General features: G+C 42.4%; 1 protein-coding gene across 6 annotated transcripts in view; it reads left to right on the top strand.

Annotated features, from left to right (window-relative positions):
* The window catches only part of FANCA (FA complementation group A), a 61,921-nt gene that overhangs the window by 39,771 nt on the left and 713 nt on the right, over positions 1 to 21,437 (top strand). For 3 of the 6 annotated variants that reach the window (XM_030581407.1, XM_030581405.1, XM_030581406.1), the window contains exons 27-42: positions 350 to 446; positions 1,161 to 1,337; positions 2,509 to 2,582; positions 3,156 to 3,284; positions 6,836 to 6,926; positions 8,051 to 8,217; positions 8,825 to 8,930; positions 10,848 to 10,907; positions 11,391 to 11,495; positions 14,839 to 14,951; positions 15,896 to 16,037; positions 18,089 to 18,151; positions 19,204 to 19,309; positions 19,846 to 19,921; positions 20,584 to 20,740; positions 21,195 to 21,287. In XM_030581407.1, the coding sequence (XP_030437267.1) occupies positions 350 to 446; positions 1,161 to 1,337; positions 2,509 to 2,582; positions 3,156 to 3,284; positions 6,836 to 6,926; positions 8,051 to 8,217; positions 8,825 to 8,930; positions 10,848 to 10,907; positions 11,391 to 11,495; positions 14,839 to 14,951; positions 15,896 to 16,037; positions 18,089 to 18,151; positions 19,204 to 19,309; positions 19,846 to 19,921; positions 20,584 to 20,740; positions 21,195 to 21,287 (1,756 nt within the window). Of the gene's footprint in view, positions 1 to 349; positions 447 to 1,160; positions 1,338 to 2,508; positions 2,583 to 3,155; positions 3,285 to 6,835; positions 6,927 to 8,050; positions 8,218 to 8,824; positions 8,931 to 10,847; positions 10,908 to 11,390; positions 11,496 to 13,552; positions 13,622 to 14,838; positions 14,952 to 15,895; positions 16,038 to 18,088; positions 18,152 to 19,203; positions 19,310 to 19,845; positions 19,922 to 20,583; positions 20,774 to 21,194; positions 21,288 to 21,437 lie in introns of those variants that run through there. The other 3 variants (XR_004002789.1, XM_030581409.1, XM_030581410.1) reach the window with 3 other exon arrangements.

The following is a 21,437-nucleotide window of genomic DNA, read 5'->3' as shown; positions in this document are numbered from 1 at the left end:
GCTCTGAATTACACAAAATAGGACTGCAGTCTCTCTCCCAGGTATGTTGTGATTTTATTCTCATCTTTTTCTAGACTTCCTGTGCCAACTTTTGAAATGATTTAGTAGTTACTTTTATCACCTTGCTCTTTAAAATCCATTGTCAGAGCTCGCACAATGTTCCAATATGATTACACTGTTGGAGTGGATATCACTGCAGTTTGTATTTAGACCATTATAAAGCATGATATCCTTGATTTTTACTTGGCCCTGGGCTCTCCTGGATGGAAAGCAACAGCAGTTGAAGATGGGGCAGATATGACAGATGAACCAAACCAAATAACTGCTCTCTCTTTCTCTCTTCTCTCAGGTTTTGTACTGCAGCTGTTGCTTATTTTTTGTGCAAGTTTCCTTCCCTCTCTCATAATGATTTATGCAAGCTGCTTCCCTCAGGGCTTATAAAAAAGGTAAGCATTTTAATAATAAAAAAAATCCATTGCCGTCACTTATTAAAAAGGCAGTGCCACTGGAACTTTTCTGTTGCCAGTATCTGTACTGTAATATATTAGTACTAATTACAGTATTTATCCTGAATCCGTTATGGGAGCTGCCTTAGCTCTCTGCTTATTCATTTCATAGGGTATACAATAGTATGTAGCCAACTCTGTTTGCTTTCTTGTTTCCTTACAGAGCACCGGAAGGTTTAAAAGTCTAATATTACATCCTATCATTTTTGTCCCAGATTCCATGATTTTCTTGATCTAATCTCCCCTCCCCCCACACACACCCCCAACCTATATTTTTTTACAGTTTGGGATTTTTGTGTCAAGTAGCTGGGTAGCATGAGGAACAGCTAAACCAATGTAACTGAGACATTTTAGTTCTACCGAGTTAACCTCCAAAACAGAGCAGGATTTATTAGAGAGAAGAGTAACAATCACGCTGCTCCAATTCTAAGGACTGGACTCATGAACTCTGTGTTTTAGGGCCTGATTTTTAGTGACACCTCCACTTTGTTACCACTTGAGCAAACACATTTTTGCCAAATAATTGAATAAAAATACATTTTTGGTAAAGTATCCTTGTCTCTTTCCACACTCACTACTTCACGTAATTGGTACTGCACAGGAGCTTTTTTTAAATTCATGGCAATATGTAAATTTCTACTGTCTTTATTTTAGTTACAGTATGTTGTGCCACGGCTGAGCTTAGAGGCGCGAGGAATTGGCCATGAGGAGGAAGCACCTGAATTGTCCTGGAGGTCCCTCTCCTGTCCCTCTGTAAACTACATGAAAACCAGCATCTGTTTATGGAAGCAAACACGCTTTCAAGAACTCTTGAAGGAGAAACCATTCCAGGTAATAGTCCTATCATCATAGCATTATGCTAAGTCTTCAGATCTGTGCTTTGGGATTTCCCAGCATAGATGCAATATTATTACTCATTAGCAGCAGTAGCTGCTCCCTGTAAGTGTATTATTTAGTCAGTGCTTGTACAACACTTTGAAGATGTGTACAACCAGATCTAAGCATTAAAAATTATCATTATCATCCCTGTAACCTACAGATAAGGTGCAGATAGGAGAAAAGACATGAGGCATTTTGGCTTTTTAGAGAAATTGATAACAAAAAATAGAGTAGGATATAATGTGGTAATGCAGAAATAGTACTGTGGAGGCTTTTTAATTATAACTGTACAATAAATATATTTCTATCTCAGATGTATGCCTAACAATTTAATCTATTATAGAAACAGTTCTATGAGAGGGCCAAATTTTTAAAAATGCTCATGGACTTTTCTTGGCACCCAGTTTAAATCATGCAATCCCTTGAAGTGCACATGAACATTGGATTATTTGTGCACACCAGCACACATTTGTCCCTGTATCAATAAAAAACAGGATAACACATTTCATAGATTTATTCTCTTCACCTCATCTTGGGGATTTATCTGATGTGACAGTTATTCTTTTATCTGATTTTTTCATTAAAAAGATGTCTTTGTGTAGAGAAATCACGGGAGACCATGAATAGAGTATTGTTAGGTTTATTTCACATATTCTATTAGTTAAAATGGTCAATACAGTAAAGTACATTTCCAGGTATAATATTTTGACTTTTTCTTTGAATGGAATGTGTTTGATTAGGCTGCCTTACTTCCAGGGTATGTGTTTTTTAATTATTGTTTTCTCCTTTGATTTATATTGTCATATGTTCCACACTGGTGTCTAGATATTGAGAACATGGGCACATTAGAAGTATTAGAGATATGCGTGCTTTTAGTAGTCTTTGAAACTAGTGGTGACTTGGTTTGCTAAGAGAATGCTCCAGGAACAGAAATGTTCTTGAGACTAAATGGGAACTGATAATTCCAATTGGTGTGTGTGTTGGGGGGGCTGGGGGGAGTGTGGGGCTGAGCTCCTTTTGGTAACCCAGCTGTAGAAGTAATGTTTCCTTGCTGATCTCTTTTTTTTTTTTTTTTTTTTTTTTTTTTTTTTTTTTTGGTGCTGAATCTCTGCGTCTTTCCCAGTTATCTTTCCGAGAGTGGCTGCTGTTTGAGCTAGAAGTCCAGCCTGAGAAGGATATCCTTTCTGTTTCTGAAAGGTAAGTGCAGAGTGGTCCTGTAAAAATAGAAGTAGTTTGAAATGCATTTCCAGTTAAGTCAGAAATAATAGAGAAGGTCCTAAGCCTCGAGTTTGATGACAATGTAAATAAATTTGTCTGGGTTGGGGCGTGAATTTCTAATGCCCCCACATCTCAAACAAGAGCTCAAGGTATGTTAGAAATGATGGGTTTGGCTTCCCTTGAGGAAGTTATACAAGGTAACCATTGACCTCAACAGAATTGACTAGAACATCTTTCTATCTCAGGACTTTGCCATGCCCAGAAGCAAGAGATGGTTGTTACAGGACAGCCTGCAAACGCTATATGGCCAGCCTCGTTACGTCTCTGGATTGTTAAAAGTCCCTCAAGGGAGCTGTTAGTTTTTAATCTGTGTTCCTTTAGGAGCAATCACTTTCTAGTTTCATATAGATTTATCATATATGCAGATCTGTGTGGCAACCTTTTTTCTGCCATTCCATTTGACTTGGTGTACTGTGTTCTCTTTAAAACAATGGACAGGAAGCACTAAAATTATTTGATATGAATCCAATCTTCCATTGTTCAATATTGCAGGCAGGACTTCCATTACTGGGCGTTGTACCAGTGGTATCTTCCAGCATCCTCTGCTTCTGGAGGCTGTGATGGAAACCTGGAAAAGGCATGTGGCATTCTTATTGGTACAATTCTGGATTTCTCCCAAAGGTACTTTATCTCACATGAATACACTTGTACAGCAGTGACAGGCTTACTGTGAATATGGAAACTAATGGTAGAGCAGCATTTCACTCTGTACCCACACCATAGGAAAGGTTCATATGTTGGATTTTAATGCACACAGTCACCTAATTGTTGCTGAGTCTCATTGACTCAAGCCAGAGCAATGTCATAGAATATTGCCCCTCACTCACTTCTTCATAATGCGTATTTGGGGGAGGGGGTTGTGTATACACAAGTGTTTAAACGTTTCATATTGCTATAGATGTGCATGTTTACCCAGAGTTTGATTTCCTCAGAAACGAAATTCTAACTTCCTAAGTCAGCCATGAAATTATGTGATTCTATACATCTGTATGAATAGAGCATACATTCCTGTACACCACAATGCGTTTGCACTATCATTAAGACTTCTTTAAAAAAAATTATAAATTTTATAAAACCTTATGAATATTAATACTTCATTTCATAATTAAACATTTTAAAGTTGTTTGAGTGATTAGCTGAACACTTTGACCCCCCCTGCTTTTGAGTAAGAGGTACCTCGTTTCTTAGTACTAAAGTAAAGTAGTGGTGGCTTGGTTTGCTAAGAGAATGCTCCAGGAACAGAAATGTTCTTGAGACCAAATGGGAACTGATAATTCCAATTGGTGTGTGTGTTGGCGGGGCTGGGGGGAGTGTGGGGCTGAGCTCCTTTTGGTAACCCAGCTGTAGAGGACACTTCTGTGGCAGCCAGCATAATCCCCTTCTGTGACTATTGCTGAGATGGAAATCCCAAAGGCTGCTGTAGAAAACCTTTTAAAGTTTTAGTACAAGAGATAGGCCTCTCCCCTCGCTATTCCCCACTGAACACCACTAAGTACTGTGGATCTTGCCATTCACCTTGTTTAGTCTCTTCAGCACATGATAGTGTCATATCCCTGGGTAGGCTGCTCTTTCCAGGATGCTCTTCCAGTCCCCCAAGTGCACCCTTTCAAGTGACCCACACCTCCACTTCTCTTCGGCGTGGGATCCTGCACTCCAACCACTGTCCCACTGTGTCTCCAGGTTACACCTCTCTGGCTGCCAACCATGTAGCCAGTGGTCAGTAACAATATGCAGTGACACTCAAGCAGTTTCTCCAAAACCAAGTATGATTTATTTTGCCCAAATGGTACGGTGGAAGTAGAGAAAGAACTGACAGGGATTTGGAGGGGATCTTAATGCAAGACAGTCTCTGTTAGCAAGAGTTAAGCTAACTGTAACCCTAATCGAGATTTGTAGAAGTGAGGATTGTGTGAGGCGAGTGGAAAAGAACTGTGTGAGAAGTTGTTTTGACCTTGTGTAGATAATATGAAATGTAGACCTGGCGTGTCTCAGAAATGAGAAAAAGAAGATATCAGGATGACCTATGTATAAACAAAATGCAGCTGTTATTTATTATTGTCTGTAACAAAAGTATAAATGCTGCTGTAATTGTTTACCTGTTGAGAGACCTGTCTAGGAAGGGGAGACCCTATGTCCTAGTGCGCACTCTCCCTGCTGTAGCTGCTAAACAGAATAAAGTATCTCACTCTGCTGCACTCAACCAAAAAGTGAGAACTAAGTTTTTCTCCGACAGTACACAGAACTGAGAAAAGTAGATTTAAATATCCTAAAGCATATTGTCTTACATATGTTTGGCATTCCACTCAAGCCACTAGGTAGACATAACTTTAGTCTTGGGGTGAGTCATTCTCTCTGGGCACTAAGTTACAGCTAGCTTGCTGCAAACCATGGCTCTCAGATAAATCTGTGTCAGCCTCGCTGCTTCCTGGCTCTGTCTGTCCCTCTGTCAGCTTCAGCTGAGCTGACCATTTCTTCTCTCTCTTTCTGCCAGAAGCTTTTTTATTTATTTATTTATTTATTTATTATCTCCTCAGCATCTTTTGATCTCAGCCCTAGCCTTGGGAAGAGAAAAACATCCTAATTTGGATCAGGGATGGCTCTAGGTTTTTTTTGCCTCCCCAAGCAAAACAAATGTTGGCTGTCCCCACCCCAGCCCTGGGTTCTTCCCCCTCCCCCCACCTGCACCCCCCTGCCACCCAAGCCCTAGGCTTCCCCCTCCCCAACTGCACCCTTTCCGCCCCAGTCCTGGTTCACTGGTAACTTGTTCCCAGGGCAGGTCATTCAGCAGGAATTTTGGATGTGCACAGAACACAGACAGGATTGGTTCCCATATGGTTACAGAACTGCAGTAATGTGGAACAATTTTCAGCTTGTGTGATTGGAGGATATCTGGATGCATATTATAAGACTGTCTTCCATAAATGAGGAAAAGTTGAGGTGCCTTTATTATTCTTTTGTTCCACTCTTTGTTTCTATGGGGAATTTGCCCATGCAATATCACTGTCTTCCTTTTAAATAAATAAAACTAAAAAAAAAAAAGGCAATTCCAGATCTAAAAACCACTGGGAAGCATTTCTTGCTCAATTTTATCCTACTTTTTCTACAGCAAATTACAGTGGGTCAGTATATTTATTTTGGGAGAAATGAAGTAACAGCTGTCCAAATTAAGCTTGAGCACTCCTGAATTTTGAGCTGTTCAAATCTGGAAGGCAGGTGCTAGATTCCCTTTCTGAATATTAACTAAATCTGGAAAGGAAAAGTCAATTTCTGCTTCCATGGCTCAGAACTGGAAATCCTCCTACGTGCCTGGTACTGTATCTAAAGCTGCCCAAGTCCCCTAGCAGAGCCTCCCCTCCCTTTTCATTTTAAATTCGAGTGGGATCCACATACCTCCCTTGCTAGACTTCAGATAGAGAGGAACACTGTCCATTTAGTCCACCCAATTCCTTCTTTGGTGGCTGCAAGGTGAGGTTACACCAGTATCTCTAATCCAGTCTAGGGATGTCTTCTGAAGGGGATATCTGTGCCAAAGCCTTCTACTCCTTGGGCACACTTGTTCCCCATTCACAGTGCCACCCCGCTCTACCAGTGACCTCTCCATTCGCAACAAGCTGCAGCATAAGGTTTCAGCTACCATACTCCCTCCCCTTCCCTTTCCTGTTGATAGCGGCCAAGAGAATGCTGGGAAATGTCGTTCTTTCCCTGCTCCAGGGCTGGCTCTATAGGCAGGGAGCTAACCAGGGAACTTACAGCTCCCAGGCTGGATCCCTGTGGGCTGCCGCCCCTGCAAATGGGCTGCTCCAAGCACCTGCTTGCTTTGCTGTTGCCTAGAGCCGCCCCTGATTTGGATGGTGCCAGCCAGGTAGCCTCCTTCCCTCCATTGATGGCTCAGCCACTGTTGTTTGAAGTGGGTACCAGAGAGACTATCTTATCTGTGTCATTGTTTAACTCTTCCTGGATTCCTTAACTCCTACTTATAGCCTCCTTTCATTTTACTATATGCATTCAGTTAGGCATGAATATAAAATTGAACAGGGAAATCAAGTTTACATAATGCTAATGAGAAATAACGCAGACATTTTCCCAGTTTGTTACAGGTAGGGTCACTGATTATATACATATATAAAAATAAAATAACAGGGATAGTCATCAGTAGTCTCTCTTAATTCCAGGTCAGAGTTGGACAACTGTGGCCAATTGGAGAAGTCAGAGTTTTCCGTTCATAACAGGACAGTCGATCCTGATATTCTCTGCAGATTACAGGTGATTTTAGATCATGATACAAATCCATATGCCAGATCCATGAATTTGGCATGATGAAATCTTTTATAAAATATCAGTGTACGGAAGACAGTCCTCAGTGTTTAGATATTAGGATTGGTGCTCTGGATACCCAAAGAAAATCAGTCAGAATATTTTCTCCACTGCTTTAGTGTGTTAATTCACATGTCCTTAAGGTGCTAGAACAGTCCAACCTACCTTCTTACAAGCTGTGAGAAAAACACATATTTTGAAAATGTGCAAGCAGCCAGTCTTGAAGTCTAGATTATGACAGTTTGCATTACATGCTGAATTACATTTACAAAAGTGGAATTCTGTTATAAGAATTGATTTTTGGCCGTTCGCTCCCCCCTCTTCTGCCCCGTATTAATATACTTACATGCAGGTTCTTGAAGTAGAGTTTCTCAAATTAGTTCTACAGAGAAGCAAGGTCTCCATCTTGCAAAGATAAAGTGAGTTCTACTAGGCATTTTAGTACCATGGCAGCTCTTCTATTTGTAATTGTTTCTAATTAGCTGTCAAGCTAGTCAAGTTACATATCTGCCTGCATCTGACTGTTATTCAAAGGTACAAATCTATCTTTCCACTGAAGACATCAAAGAAAGTAACTTTTAATCTGGTCCTTCCTGATCCCACAGATCAATATAAACAAGACAGAACACACAAAGCATGCTTGGAATCTGGATTTTGGAAAGTGAAATGTAATCCATATAGCCACCTAATCACTTCAGGCACTGAATAATCAGTAAAACTGTTTTCCTCTGAAATAGGGGAATCGAACTGCTGAGTAATGCAAATTTAGTAGAGTATGTTTGGCAAGCACCAATGTGCTTTACAAAGCCAAAAGCTAAAGAAACAAAGTTCAGAAGAATAAATTGGAAACTGCACACTGGATCGATGTAGCGTTCAGAAGGGTGAACTCTCTCATTTCAGGGGTTGTTGAGAGAGTTCTGTCACTTCATTGTGTATTTATCCAGGTTCTGGGATTTCTGGGCACTTGTGCAGTTGCTGTAAATCTAAAATCGCCTGTGTCACTGATACCGTGGGGTGAAAGAGGATTTGAAATGCAGACTGATGTAAAATTATGAATTTCTTTCTCCCATCAGGAAGTGGTACTTGAGCTGGGGTGTAGGAAGACTTCACCCACTGGCTGCTGGAATGACAAGGGACACTTCCTATTTAGGATTTTCCAGGAAAGGTTAAAAACTATAGGAAATGGCTCTGCTGTAGGTGAACGGCTACTGAGGCAGCAGGAAATGCTACTGCAAAAAAGGTAAAATACCAACAGGATGCCAGAATGAGAAAACATATCTGATAAAGCTACCTTCAGAAACTCAACTACACTGCACAACAGTGATGAAATAATTGTACATCCATTTTCCTAAGGGGTGATAATTAAGGTGGGAACATATTACGTATGTTTACTGGTTTAGTGTGATAATCTTGTGGGGTGAGGTGTTTTGTAACACCCTCAGGTATTTGAGCTCTCACTCAACACACCACACTTAGCTAAAGGAGGATCCTGATAGTCCTAGGAATTCAACCTCCTGAACCAGCTATTTACAACCATCACTGTTTGTTTTGGTCACAATAACAGGCTTTACTTCCCACTAGGGATGAGATGGGAACTCCACCATTTCTAAAGTCATTGTTAGTGTGTCTTGAAAATGCTCTGAATATTTTATTGAAACACTAAATCCATTTCTGGACATGTGGAAAAATCCCCAGTGAGTAATCTTTACATTTCCTGGTAGCAGATGTTTAAGGAATTGAGTCTTGGAAAATTCTCTAAATTGTACTGAAAATCAAAGTCAGGCTTTATATGACCTGAGCGCTATTCTGTCCTCTTCTTGACTGCATGTTTTTAAATTTTACTTTAGGATTCTGTTGAGTCTCCCTCCATCATTTCTCATCATGATGTGTCGAAGAGGAAAGAAAATGACCTTGGATTGTGAAGATTTCTTTCATTTTGTAAACACTGAGCTGGTGTGTACAGTTTTCTCAAACAGTAGCAAGTTTGGTATATGCTCTGCATAGGGATCTTAAACTTGAGAGTAGGGAATTTGGAGAAGAGATCAAACACCATCATACTTGAAAGCAGGTTGTGTGGGAACCTCAGACAACTTATGCTTCTGATGTTTGTGGCACTCAGGGCTGGCTCCAGTGTTTTTGCCTCCCCAAGTGCCCCCCACCCACCCACCCCCAAAAAAAGGCTGCGATCGGCTGCAGCTCCACTGCCACCGCTTCACTCTTCGGCAGCAATTCGGTGGCAGGTCCTTCCTCCAAGAGGCACTGAGGGCCCCGCCACCAAATTGCTGACGAAGACCTGGACATGCCACCCCTCTCTGTTAGCCGCCCCAAGCACCTGCTTGCTGCGCTGGTGCCTGGAGCCGGCCCTGGTGGCACTATAGATGTCCAGATACCTGGAAAAGTTTTGTGGTGTTGTGAACTTTACTAATGATTGATACTATAGTATTCCTCTGTGTGCTTTTTCTCTGTGGCAGAATGCACTCAAGTAAGTTTTTGTCTGGATTCACAATGAGTATATTGTGCTGATGAGAGAGGACTCTTAGGAAATACTATATAAAGATTTGGTCTGATGAAGTCATCTGCCACTTTGTTGGATGTAGTGAATATCCCACAAATGTATGCATATCGGAGTAAAATCACTGATAAGCCGTTTAGACTTTTGACCTGCAGGGTGGTGTTTTAACCAGTTTGTGAACAATAGGACAGCTATTTTCAGTTTTGTGACCTTGTTTAAGTCAGGTTGAGTAGAGTAAAGTGTACAAAGAATTTTAGAAGGGGGAGTCCTTCAGGCTATACCCATTTTATTCTTTTTATTCCATGCCTCAATTATAGGTCACTTGTCATGGCTCCTGGAGCCTGTCAACAATATTTCTTGTTGCCATTAGAGTCATTAAGAGCATTTGAAGTAGAGAAATCTGCAGCATTCCCTGGTGGCCTGGAAGTGAGAGACTGAGTTTATAATCCTAGGGCTGGTCTTCACTACGAGGAGATCAGTGCTGTTGCAATTGATGCAGCAGGGATGGATTTTTAGTGGGTCTGGCGAAGACCCGCTAAATCAACAGCAGAGTGCTCTCCAGTTGACCCCACTACTCCAGCTTTCTGAGAAGTGTAAGGGAAGTCAGCCAGAGAGCATCTCCTGTCAACACAGCACAGTGAAAACACTGGGGTAAGTCAACCTAAGCTAGGTCGACTCCGGCTATGTTAATCACGTGGCTGGAGTAGCATAACTTAGATCAGCTTATCCCCATAGTGAAGACAAGCCCAAAGTCTCTGATTTCTCTGACACCTCAGGGCACTGTCCCAGGTCCCTGCCATATATATGGAAATTCAGACCCTATCATAAGCTAATTTTCCATCTTTAAAACCGTGAGATATTTTGAAACATCTTTAGTATTTGACATAAAACAATAGTGTCATAATGGTTGTGCCATCAGCTTCTGGGGGGTCTCTTCCTTTTATATTCTTTTGGTGTTCATCAGCTTTATTTACTTTACTTGGCTAATGTAAATGCAAACCACCTGTATCTCTCCATGCGTACCTGGAACAAGGGAAATCCACTCATCCAAACAGTGTCACTCTGCCTAAAAGAAGTTCTGTTATCTACAGTATGCAATAAGCAGCATTATCTGTGTTACTGTCTGGCGATAGCAAATTGCAAAGCACTGTCTAGTGACTGACGTTGCTTCACAGGAGAAATGAAGTCCTGAGTGGGGCTCTAATGGGAACAAGTAACTGGGCTTTCAGAAAGGTTTATTCTGTTCTGTCAGACCTACCCCTACTGGGAAGTATTGCCAAAGGATTGCAAAATGTTTAAAAAGAAAAAAAATCTGCTACCTACCGAGTAAATTTCGTGTCCGTCTTATTCTGTCACAGAGGAACGTTTGTTACAGAGGATGTGCACTCTCCTATGACATCACGGCTCACTTCTTAAGGGTAACTAGTAGTTTAATCTTTCTCCTCCATTTCTTACACAATGCAAAGACTGAAATTGTTTGCAAGGAAACAATTTGCTGACTTTCACACTAGGACCCTGATCTGCCACTGTTACTAGAACTGGAATGTGCATTTATTTATGCAGTGGTTTTGAGAACCCAAAATAGTAACTTTGTGTTTGTGGACTTTGTATTTACATATTCTGAACTGTGGCTGTGGAAGAGGAGCGATGGATGTAAATATTGTATAGGAATTGGTGAAATGTGTGAGGGATTAGTCTACAGGTGTGGAAGTTTTATTGACATATCAGTTTTAGCTAATTTTCACAGTAGGAGAAAACTAGGTTCAGGGTAGGTTTGTGGGTATGATTTCCCTTCTGAACAATGCTGACTCCTACAGCTGGTTTTTATTAGTTGACAACATATAGGCTTGAAATGTATAAGAAAGATATATTATTATTATATTGTACTTCCACTTCTCCAGGGCCTGCTGAATGCCAGTTTGGATTATGAGGAACCAGCACAAGCGGTTAATGATGTTTTGAAAACATGTCGAACCGAGTGTCCCATTATCATTTCTTCTGCAGCGGTAAATGTTCTTAATTATATTTCCTATTTTAAGTACTGGCTCCAAAATACGATGCAAACTGTAAATTTAGCTTAAAATGTTAAGGGGCAGGGGGGTTAATGGGAGACGGGAGGGAATATTTTATTTATTGCTATTTTGGTTAATTTACAATAGGACATTAGTTACATTGTCTTGACATATATAGGTACATATCTTAACACAAAATTAACAAGATTCAGCAATGTATTGCATTTTGACCATATATTGTTATATCATTTCCTTTTTTCCCTAGAATTATTTAGACACAACCTTAACATGGGGCGGGGGGGTATGTTGTCACAATTCAGGGCAACTGCACCTGCATTTTCCCCCCGAGCATCCACTCTGAGGCATCTGGCTTCCCAGCTGTTGCCTTTTTTTCCGTCTCATTCCCTTCTGACCAGGATATTTCCAGGCTCCAGAGTTCTCTGCTTTCACCGTTATTCCCAGCAGAGACAAGCTGCCCAAGCACATCTGTTTGCTTTCTCTTCAGAGACTGATAAGAGTGATTGTCAGCTGTTGTAAGTTCTTCAAGTAGATCCAGCTGTGTATTCCACTTAGGTGTGTGCACTCCCAATGCACCACTGCAGGAGAATTTTGCCTCCCAGTACTCAGAGGCATGGCACTCATGCCTCATGGCCATAGCCCCTTCCCTAGCTATGGCCAGTTTGAGCTCTTTGCCCAAAAACAGTTCTTGAGCATGTGTTTTGAAGAGATCAGATGCCATATGGCAGTGTTTCTGATCCTATTTACCATTGTGGGTCGCATCTGATACTACCTCCTATGGCCCTGAGGATGTCACATGGGCTGCAGCTCTGTGCTGATTGGGCCGCAATCCGGCTGCGGGTTGAGAACCACTGTTATATGGGATAACTCCCCGGATTCTGTCCAAAAAGCAGCAGACCTTGCTGATGCTTATGTGTAAACTAGGGTATCCAGTGAGCACAAACCCAGAGGAAAGGGCAGAAGCCTGGTATAAAGGGGGGGACCCCATTTTATCCCTGGGAAGGAGGGTTGCTTGGAGCCCAGGCATACACGTCCCCAGAATTGATTCCTCCCTAGAAATCACTCAGACCCTCTATAGAGGAGAATGATCCAAGAAGGTGTTACCTTTGTGACTGCCCTGAGCACGTGACAAATAATGGCCCTAAAGCAGTGGGCCCCAAACTTTTTCAATTGCCCCCACCCCCGAGCCACGGTGGGGGGGGGGGGAGTGAGGAGTGACTGGGAGAGGGGGACTGCTGGTACTTTCTCCAGAGTGGTCCCTGAGTGCTCTTCCAGGCTCCAGCAGCAGTTGCTCTTCTTCCTCCTGCCCCCTTCCCTGGTGCAGAGGCTGGTTACTGCAGGTAACTGTACTTTGTATCCTGGCAGCTGGGGCAAAGCGGGGCTGAGTGGCACTCCCTCTGCACCCCCAGGAAGCTGGCCCAGGCTTGCTGTGTGCTCCCTTGAATGTTTTTCTGTGCACCGCTAGGGGGAGTATGCCCACATTTGAGGACCACTTCCCTAAATTAAAAGAAACGAAACCCACATCCATCCAATCCAGATTAATTAAGCTATCTTTAACCTAGAGGTGCCTCCAGGGCACCTCATTAAGTTGGAGGTGGACATGGAATTTAATAAAGTTGCAAGATGTAAGTGGCAAAGAATACCTAGTGTGGGGAGAGACTGGTGCCCAGATTTCTCTGGTCAGGGAAAGCATGGTCAAAAGAGAATTACATGGCATTGGGAAGATAAAAAAATTCCTAGACCTGTCACTAAGATACATTTGGAGTGGGAAGGTTTAGAGAGTATCCTAAAAGTTAGGATGTTGGATTGTGTATTCCAACGGAAATGCTGGACTTTGGCTAAGGCTGTTAAAACTGTAACCCATGGTAAAGAGGAATATGGTTCTGTGATCTCAGATGGGAATATATAAAACCATTCAGATTAACTTCTTTGGGGTAGGGAGAAGACTCTCAGGACAATAGAAAGAAAGCTGGGGGGGTGAGTGTAATTCAGTTATTCTCTATGTATCCTTCTTCACTATCCTACAAGTATAGGATTTCCGTGTCCATATCCAAGTATCTCAGTGATTGCAACATTTCTCCTGTATTGTTTTCCTCTGAAAGGTACACTTATTTTTATCCACTTTTTTTTGTGAATTTATGTGGGAACGTGTTGTGTTTAAGTAGTAAATCGGAACCCCTTGGAGGCTTTTGTAGCATGTCACTATCTAATATTCCACAGATGATTCCAGCTTTGCTTATATGATTCAGGAAGAGTGAGCTGGTAGGGGAATCTTGTTTTGTTTGTGGAAATGTTGTTAAAAGACTGGAACAGAATTGTGGGACGATAGCCTATGGTTGTGCAGGACAGGGAAGGTGGGAGAAGCGTCTGTATTTCTAATATACAGTGCAAACTTGTCTTCTGGCCAGTAGTCCAGAAACCCATAAGCACAAATAAATTATTTTTTCCCCTGTGCCTAATTCTTCAGTCAAGTTTCTATTTGCTGCTCTGGTGCTGATGTCCATGTCTGTAGCAGTTTCATGTAGTTTGTGTGCTGATTATCTCTCCAGGACAGCTAGGCCCTGAGCTGCTTAGCACACTTCCTGCTAAGGGAATGTGAGTGTACTGATGGAGAGGCACTGCCACAAAATACCTTTTTATTGATAAAGATTTAATGACCTTTGCACTGCTTCATCTTTGTGAGACACCACCTGCTTCTTTATCTACACACAGTTCAGTCAGCCCAGAACTATTCTTAAAATAAGAAAATAAAATAAATAAAAATAAACAAAAAAGAACCCCAACATTCTGATAGCCATCTGGCCAACATGGCTCACAGACTTCACCAGAGATCATTAAAAATGTAAAAAATACAAACCCTGCTTTTTAACACTATAAAAGCACCCAAAATATTACATACAAATTAGTCAGTTATCTAAAATCCCACACACTTTAAGTGTCACAGCCTTCAGAACACAGATATACCATGAAAATAGCTACAGGCATCAGCCAGAGACACTGTCCCATGTGCCTTGTGGGAATGATGGAGTAAGCAATCAGAAATATGTAACCCAGGTGGGACTGCATCATCTTCTGTATGGCTGAAGGGAGGCTGAGGAAAAAAAAAATCCCTCCTCAGAGTGACTCCTGTTGTAAGAAGCAGGAATGGGCAGCTAGTATCTTGCTGATTAACAAACACAAGACTGCAAAATTGCAAAAAAAGGTATCTTCGGGGTGTTCTAGATGCTGTCCGTCCTGGCCTACCTACCAAACGTAGCTACCGTGGTCTCACTCCCTGTGCTGCGATTGCTAACTCTCTTGGTTTCCAATGTTCTTCTAGCTGTGGTGGCCGAGGTTGGAGCCAGTGCTTTGCTCCCAGTGGAAAAGGCTGTTTGGGGCTCCACTTGCACAGGAATTGCAGAGACTGAGGAAATGCCAGAATTCTGCTACTAGGTAAGTCTGAGGAGCCTGAATATCAATCAGATTGTAGGCAGAAATGAGAATGCACTCAAGGCAATTTATCTTTCTGTGGAAAAATGAAATGTGCGAGCCAACTCTCTGAAACAGATTGCTGGACTTTCCACTGGCAGTATGACATGCTAAGGGGGACAGGAGATTTGCAGGACAGCTTTATACATAGATTCATTTGTGGAGTTTAAGGCCAGAAGGAACCATTATAATCTTAGTCTGGCCTCTTGCATAACACACGCTAGAGAATTTCTCCATTTCATCTTGGGAGAGTGCCAAGCAGTACAGGAAAATATAGGTGCTTTGTGGAATAGAATAGAAGACCAGAGTTATTGTTAGACAACAGAGACAGGAAAATAGCCTTGTGCAGTGGCGGGGAGTCAAATTCTTTACCCTTGATGTGGTGCAGCCTCTCTGATACTCCCAGTTTTCATGAATCCTCATATTGATGCTGTGCTGCACATCTGTTGACTCTCTCCCCCAAACACCACTACTCCCTCCTCTTCAGGGTACTGCAGCTTTCCTGACTTACAGCAGCAGATGGGCAGAAGTGGAGACTCATATGTTTGACACTTCTAGCTGACGGCCCTTGTAGGCAATAACTGGATGTTCCCATTCTGATAATCGTACTAGTCTTAAAAGCTAAAATAATAGATTTTTTGAGCTAGGAAGCTTGTGACTGAACCATCCCCAGATGTGACCTTTGGTCAGATGGGATTGTGGCCATACCAAAACCTTGGGCAAATGTTTTGGAGAACTGTCTATATGTAAGAACAAAAGTTGGGGGGGAAAAGAGGTCTCCCAGGCAGAAAGACTTTGTCTCTTGATCCCTTACTCTATTGTGGCCTTGAGTAAAGGCCATGATTTCTCTCCTCACTCTCACCCATGGGTATCCCTCTCCTGAATGATTACATTGTTTTCATCCCCAGCTTCCTCTCTTTAGAAGCAGAATTTTCTCTCTCTGATATACCCTGGATTTCTGCGGCCTTTCTACACTTCACTTGTCAACAGCAAGCAGCACATGGAAGAATGAGAGACGTGCTGAAGAGAGTGGGGCCTGACACAGAGCAGGCAAGACTAGACGTCTTTAACTCTTTGCAGTTCTCTGTTTGCAATTGTTCTTAAACCATTAGTAAATGTAAACTTGATTTTATTTATTTGTATCAACACTAAGAGAGAGAACTGCCCAGGGCTATCGTCTTGTCCCTGTAAACCTTGTTGTTAAATCTGCTTTCTGGGAGGGATGTGGCACTAAGTTCCTTCCTCTTCTCCCTCCACTCCCCTGGGTAAAGTTGGGTCCGATTTGTATAAATTAATATGTCGGAGTTTTCTGATAAGTGAAAAGAAGAGAGAAAACCGTTGCCCACACACTCCAAAACCAAAAGTCAGGGGAGAGTGCTGAGATGACAGCTGGGACCAGTGGGGCTGCAAGTAAGGCAGCATTGGTGAATTCTGAAAGGAATTCCAGCTTGGCCTGCTCAGCTCGGAGGTTGATGGTTGAGAAGCATATACAGGACATGAATAAGGGCACTCAGCAACGCCGAAAGGAGGAATTTTCCCATGGGTGGCTGCCATTTTGCCCGATTTACTTGGTGTCCTTAGTGCACAAGGATTCACTTTCCATGTGGAGAGGAAAAAAGAAATAGCTGCACAATCAGAGCCGTTTAGTATTTTTTCAGGGGAAAAGAGTTGCTGTTGCCCCAACTTTTTTTTTTTTTTTTTTTTTTTAAATTACAGTGTGTTCTCTCAATGCAGTGAAGTTCTTGGAGAAATCTTTTTATATTGACAACTTGCATTTCAAAATATACAACAAAATTATCCCTGTACAGGTAGTAACTTACATGAGTGGGAAATAAGCAGTCTGCCTTTTCCTGCCATTGGGTCAATGATTACTACTATTGCTATTTATGTACGCTGTGGTAGCTCTCAGAGGCCCTAGTCAGGGATGAGAGCCCTGTTACGCTGGGTACTGACCACACAGAAAATGAAAAGACACCTCCTTTCTCAGAGTTCACATTTAAACATATGGTGAAGACAAACAGGAGGAAGGACAGGGTAACAGTGCAGTGAGTGAGTATGGTTAAATGAATAGCAGTCAAAACAAAACTGTCTAGCCACTGATCTAGGGTCAAATTCTCCTCTCTTACAGCAGGATAACTGCCCTGACTTCAGTGGAGTTGCACAGGTGTAATTGTGAAAAGAATTTTTTCCACTGTGTACAGGGTTGGCATTGTGTTTGTGCAGCTAGAGAACCGTACTGTCGTGTGAAGCCTGGAGTGTGTTGTTTGGATCAATTAGCCCTGTCTAGGAATGGAACAGTGAGGGGAGTTCCATATACCTCATTCCTATTTAGTCCTGGCTTGTTAGCAAATTATTTATATTTTTCCTCATTCTATCTCTCTGCATCTGTTGGATTTCAGTGGAGTTAAAAAGTGCACCCTGCTTTTTCCCCTCCGATACCCTACTCTATAGTGTATGTAAATCCTTGACAGCTGAACCAACCAAAGATTTCTTGGAAGGAGGCCTGGGTTCCTATTTGAATAATGGCACAACTGAAAATCAGGGTTGGTCTTACCCTGATCACAAAACCACCACCCCCCGTTTTACCTGAATGGCAGAGCCCCAGAACAGGAATAATAGGCTTGTTGTACAGTAGGACTGAGTACTGCCAGAGTTGGGAGGGGTGCTTAGCATGTGCTTGCAATATGCTTTTGCTTGGGCAGTACTGTGCCTTCCACAGCTTCCTGAGTGTTGAAGATCACTTATATCTGTGGATTTGGGGAAGGCTGTCAGTTCTTTCTGATCACTGACTTTCAGTGAGCCTCATTCCTGCTGTTAAGAATTTTATGTGATTAATATGGAGTTTTGCCTTAAGAAATGGACTCTGGCTTCAAGACTTCCAGTCACTGCTACCCCCATTTCACCTGCTGTATCCACTCCCAGAGTGCTGTGCAGGCTTGGGGCCCTCTTGAGCCACAGTCTTCCTGGAAAGAATCCCATTGCTTGTAACAAACCCAGAACAGCCTTGGGACATGTTTGAGGGGCTGGCTTCATGAATGGAATGTACACATTTCAAGTCAATACAGATAGCATCAATAATATACAGCCTTTTTCACTTGTAGCTCCTAGTGTGCCTGCTGTTCTTTTCACTCATGGATCTCATCTTGACCAGATTAGCACCAAAGGTAAATCCAAATCTCTGTCTCGTTACACTGTATGGGTTTAAAAGGCTGGTTTGCCACCTCAAAATCCCTTAGGCCAACACTATTAAGCTTGATGGGATCCTGCTGCTAGAGGAGGGAGTAAGGAATGTCCCAGGCAGAGCATGATGCAAGTCCTTGCTCTCCCCTATCTTGTTCATAAGCCGAACACAGCAGCCCTCCTTTAATTATGACACCACCTTCCCCACCATTAATGTGTCTTCCTGGCTGATTCACAGTTTTCAGACCTTCCCATTCAGTGGACTTTATGCCTCACTCACCTACCTACTGCTTGAACTAATACAAATAATGCTGCTTAGCCTTTGTATAGCATTTTGCATTTATTATTGGTCACTTTCCATAGGGCATGAAATAGACACGGCACTTTACAGGAGATAATGTCCCAAAGAGGGAGCAGAATCCCTGTCCTGACAATCTAACAACTGAGACCAAACAGAGAGGTTAGGGATCATAGCAGCTGAATTACTTTGTGCAACAAGGTTTTGGGGATTTTTTTTTAAGGGAAGGGGTTTGGCAAAGGTTGATCTGAGAGGCTGTTCCAAGCAGAGGGGTGATGTGAAAGGAGTCTTGGAGACAAACTGGTCAGGAGAGAAGCATGAACGGTGGGAGAAGATGGGGTAGAGCTGGAGAATGCTGTCTGAATGCTAACTAATGCTCTGTGAAATAAGTGGTGACGTTCTCCCTTTGAAAGATGCTGAGGGGAAGTGACTTGCCCAAGACTCCGTGCTGAGAACTGTTTGGAAATGCTTTGGTCATAGGCTGGTCCTTACTGTTACTTTTTCTACAGCTTTTGATAAACTGCTGGTTACAGCATGCTTTCTGCCCTGGGCCAGGGGGATCTTGCACCTCCGGCATTTGACTGTAGAGGTGGAGGAACGCTCTATCCGTGCCTTTAGTATTACTAATCCTGGCACTGACACTGCACTTAATAAACATTCACTATTACTAGGGCAGTTCTTGGATTGAAATGTAACCACAATTCAGTAAGGGTTGTGCATGTTTTCTGAAATATACAGCAAGGGCCAGAGGTTCAAAAATCTTTGGAATGGTGCCTGGAGATCCTCGGATGCTTGGAAGAGCAAGGCATATCCTGGCTAGCTCTCTTTCACTCAGCAGAGAAAGGTGAGTAGAGCTCTCCTCCTGAACTTGTGGGAATGCAAAATTTAGTACCAGGTGCTTTAAGGGTTCACCTTTTGGGTTTGGTGAATATATCTGTCTGAAGGAGCCTCTCCACCCTGTAAGCAGTACAGAGAAAAAAGCCCTCTTTGGGGCATAAAGAAACTTTTCTGACTCTAGGTTTTGATGTGGTAACACTTTGACTTCTACCAGCTGCTGTGTCGAGGGGAGCCCAGTGAAGGGTTGCTATTCACCGAATGTAACAAATTGCTGTTTAGACTCCAAACAGTTTAAACCTTACAGTAGCTGACAATCAGTATGAATGTTACACAAATTTACTGTGCCACCTGCTAGAGACAGGCTTGAAAACCATCAAGCACTCCTCCGCAGGAGTGACTTGATCCAAACTTCAGATTATGCACTGTCCCCAGCAGTTGCCTGGAAGGAACTATGCCCAGCATCTGCACTGCCGTAGAAGTACCTGGAGAGACCCAATGATGATCTAAGACATTTTACCCTTCTCCTGTCTTTGGATATTGCAGGCCGTGGCCCTTATCAAATTCTACATAGTGCGGCCTCAGACCAATACGTCAGCCTGTTACCTATTGCATTCTACAGGTAACAACAAAAAATGTGAAGGGAATTGTTTATGGGAGAAGAAAGTGGTTGGCTGCTCAGATGCCCATTTCTAAGCAATTCTATACATGTTCTGTGATTGAGTCGAGCTTAGACAAATGTGGATGCAGGGAGAGAATCCCTAATGGGGATAATGTGATAGAAAAGTTTGATTGCCGTGAGTTTGGGATGGCTGTATTACTCCAGAGCAGATATACCCCACCCAACATGGCTGGGATGGCCACTTCAGGTGTAGCCAGTGTCTTATGGGTGAAACAAACTGGTAACTTGCAAAGCTAAGAACACTTTGTAACCCTCTGAAAGCCAATGCTACTTCTGTTTGATAGTCCATGAAAGCTTTCCCTGCTCCCCAGGACCTTCTTGCAATCATACTGTTTTCATCAACTCAGCAGAACTATGATTTCCAGACGGTGTGATTCCATCTTCTCTTGCTAGAAGTGTCCATTCACACTTCCCTGTGTTCCAAGGGTGGGAGTAGTGTCCAGTGCTGAATACAGCAAGTCTGATAGCGAAATTCCACGTGAGGTGGTGAAAATGCTGGTTGCACCTTTGTCCCTAACGTGTTTAAAGATGTATGGTGAGATGCTGTTGAGGGGCTGCTTCTTGCACTGTACTCATTCTATATTTTGTGCGATTCCCTCTAGCCTTACCCCCTGCTTTCACCAAAACCTACTTAACCGAGAGCAAACCTTCCTTTACGTTGCTGTTGACATGTATACCCAGCTGCTTCGACTCTACATAGAAGGGGAGAATCCTCAGAGATCAGATCATGGGGGACAAAGCCTACACAGCGTGAAGCATGTGAGTGGTGGTCATTCTCTTCTCTTACCTAACTGAAATTTACTTTGAAAGCCTCCTAGCCACAATACCATTTATTCTCTTGCCTGTACAAAGTATATTTACTTTTTGAAATGGCTGACATACCATTGCTACTTATACAGTACCTAACCCAGTGGGGCTCTGATATTGCTTAAGGCCTGGAGGTGCCAAAGTCACACAAATTATTGTTGGTGTGGCATAAAAGAGTGATCAAGTTGGAGTGCCATCATAAAATAGATATGCCCATTAACCTTGCTATTAGGACTTTAGAGTGCACTTTAATTTTACACATGGTGAAGTTATGTACCTAATCTGTAACTAAGATAAACTGAAGTACCTAAGCCACTTGTAAAAGTCAACACTCTTTTAATAGAGATGAAAGTGAGGATTTCAAGTGACTTTGCTTTTTGTCCTGAACCTGATGTCTTTTCACTAGGTGGATTCTTTAGAGGTGATAACTAAGGCTCGTCGATTTCTGCTACATTCAATTGCACGGTGCCCTAAAAAGAGCTTTTTACATATACAACAGGTATGCTAAGTCTACCTCCTTTTCACTTTTATCAAGCCACTGTAAGCTCCTGCCTAGCCTTCATTTGGTGTCAGCATGCATGCAGCCCTCAGTCTTTTTTGCAAGACTAATCATGAACTAGTGCTGTCCACAAACCATACAGCATTTAAA

This window comes from Gopherus evgoodei, chromosome 12 (genome assembly GCF_007399415.2).
Source record: "Gopherus evgoodei ecotype Sinaloan lineage chromosome 12, rGopEvg1_v1.p, whole genome shotgun sequence".
Classification (NCBI taxonomy): Eukaryota; Metazoa; Chordata; order Testudines; family Testudinidae; genus Gopherus; species Gopherus evgoodei.
Note: the sequence above shows the minus strand (reverse complement) of the source record. Positions and strands in the feature narration are given on the sequence as shown.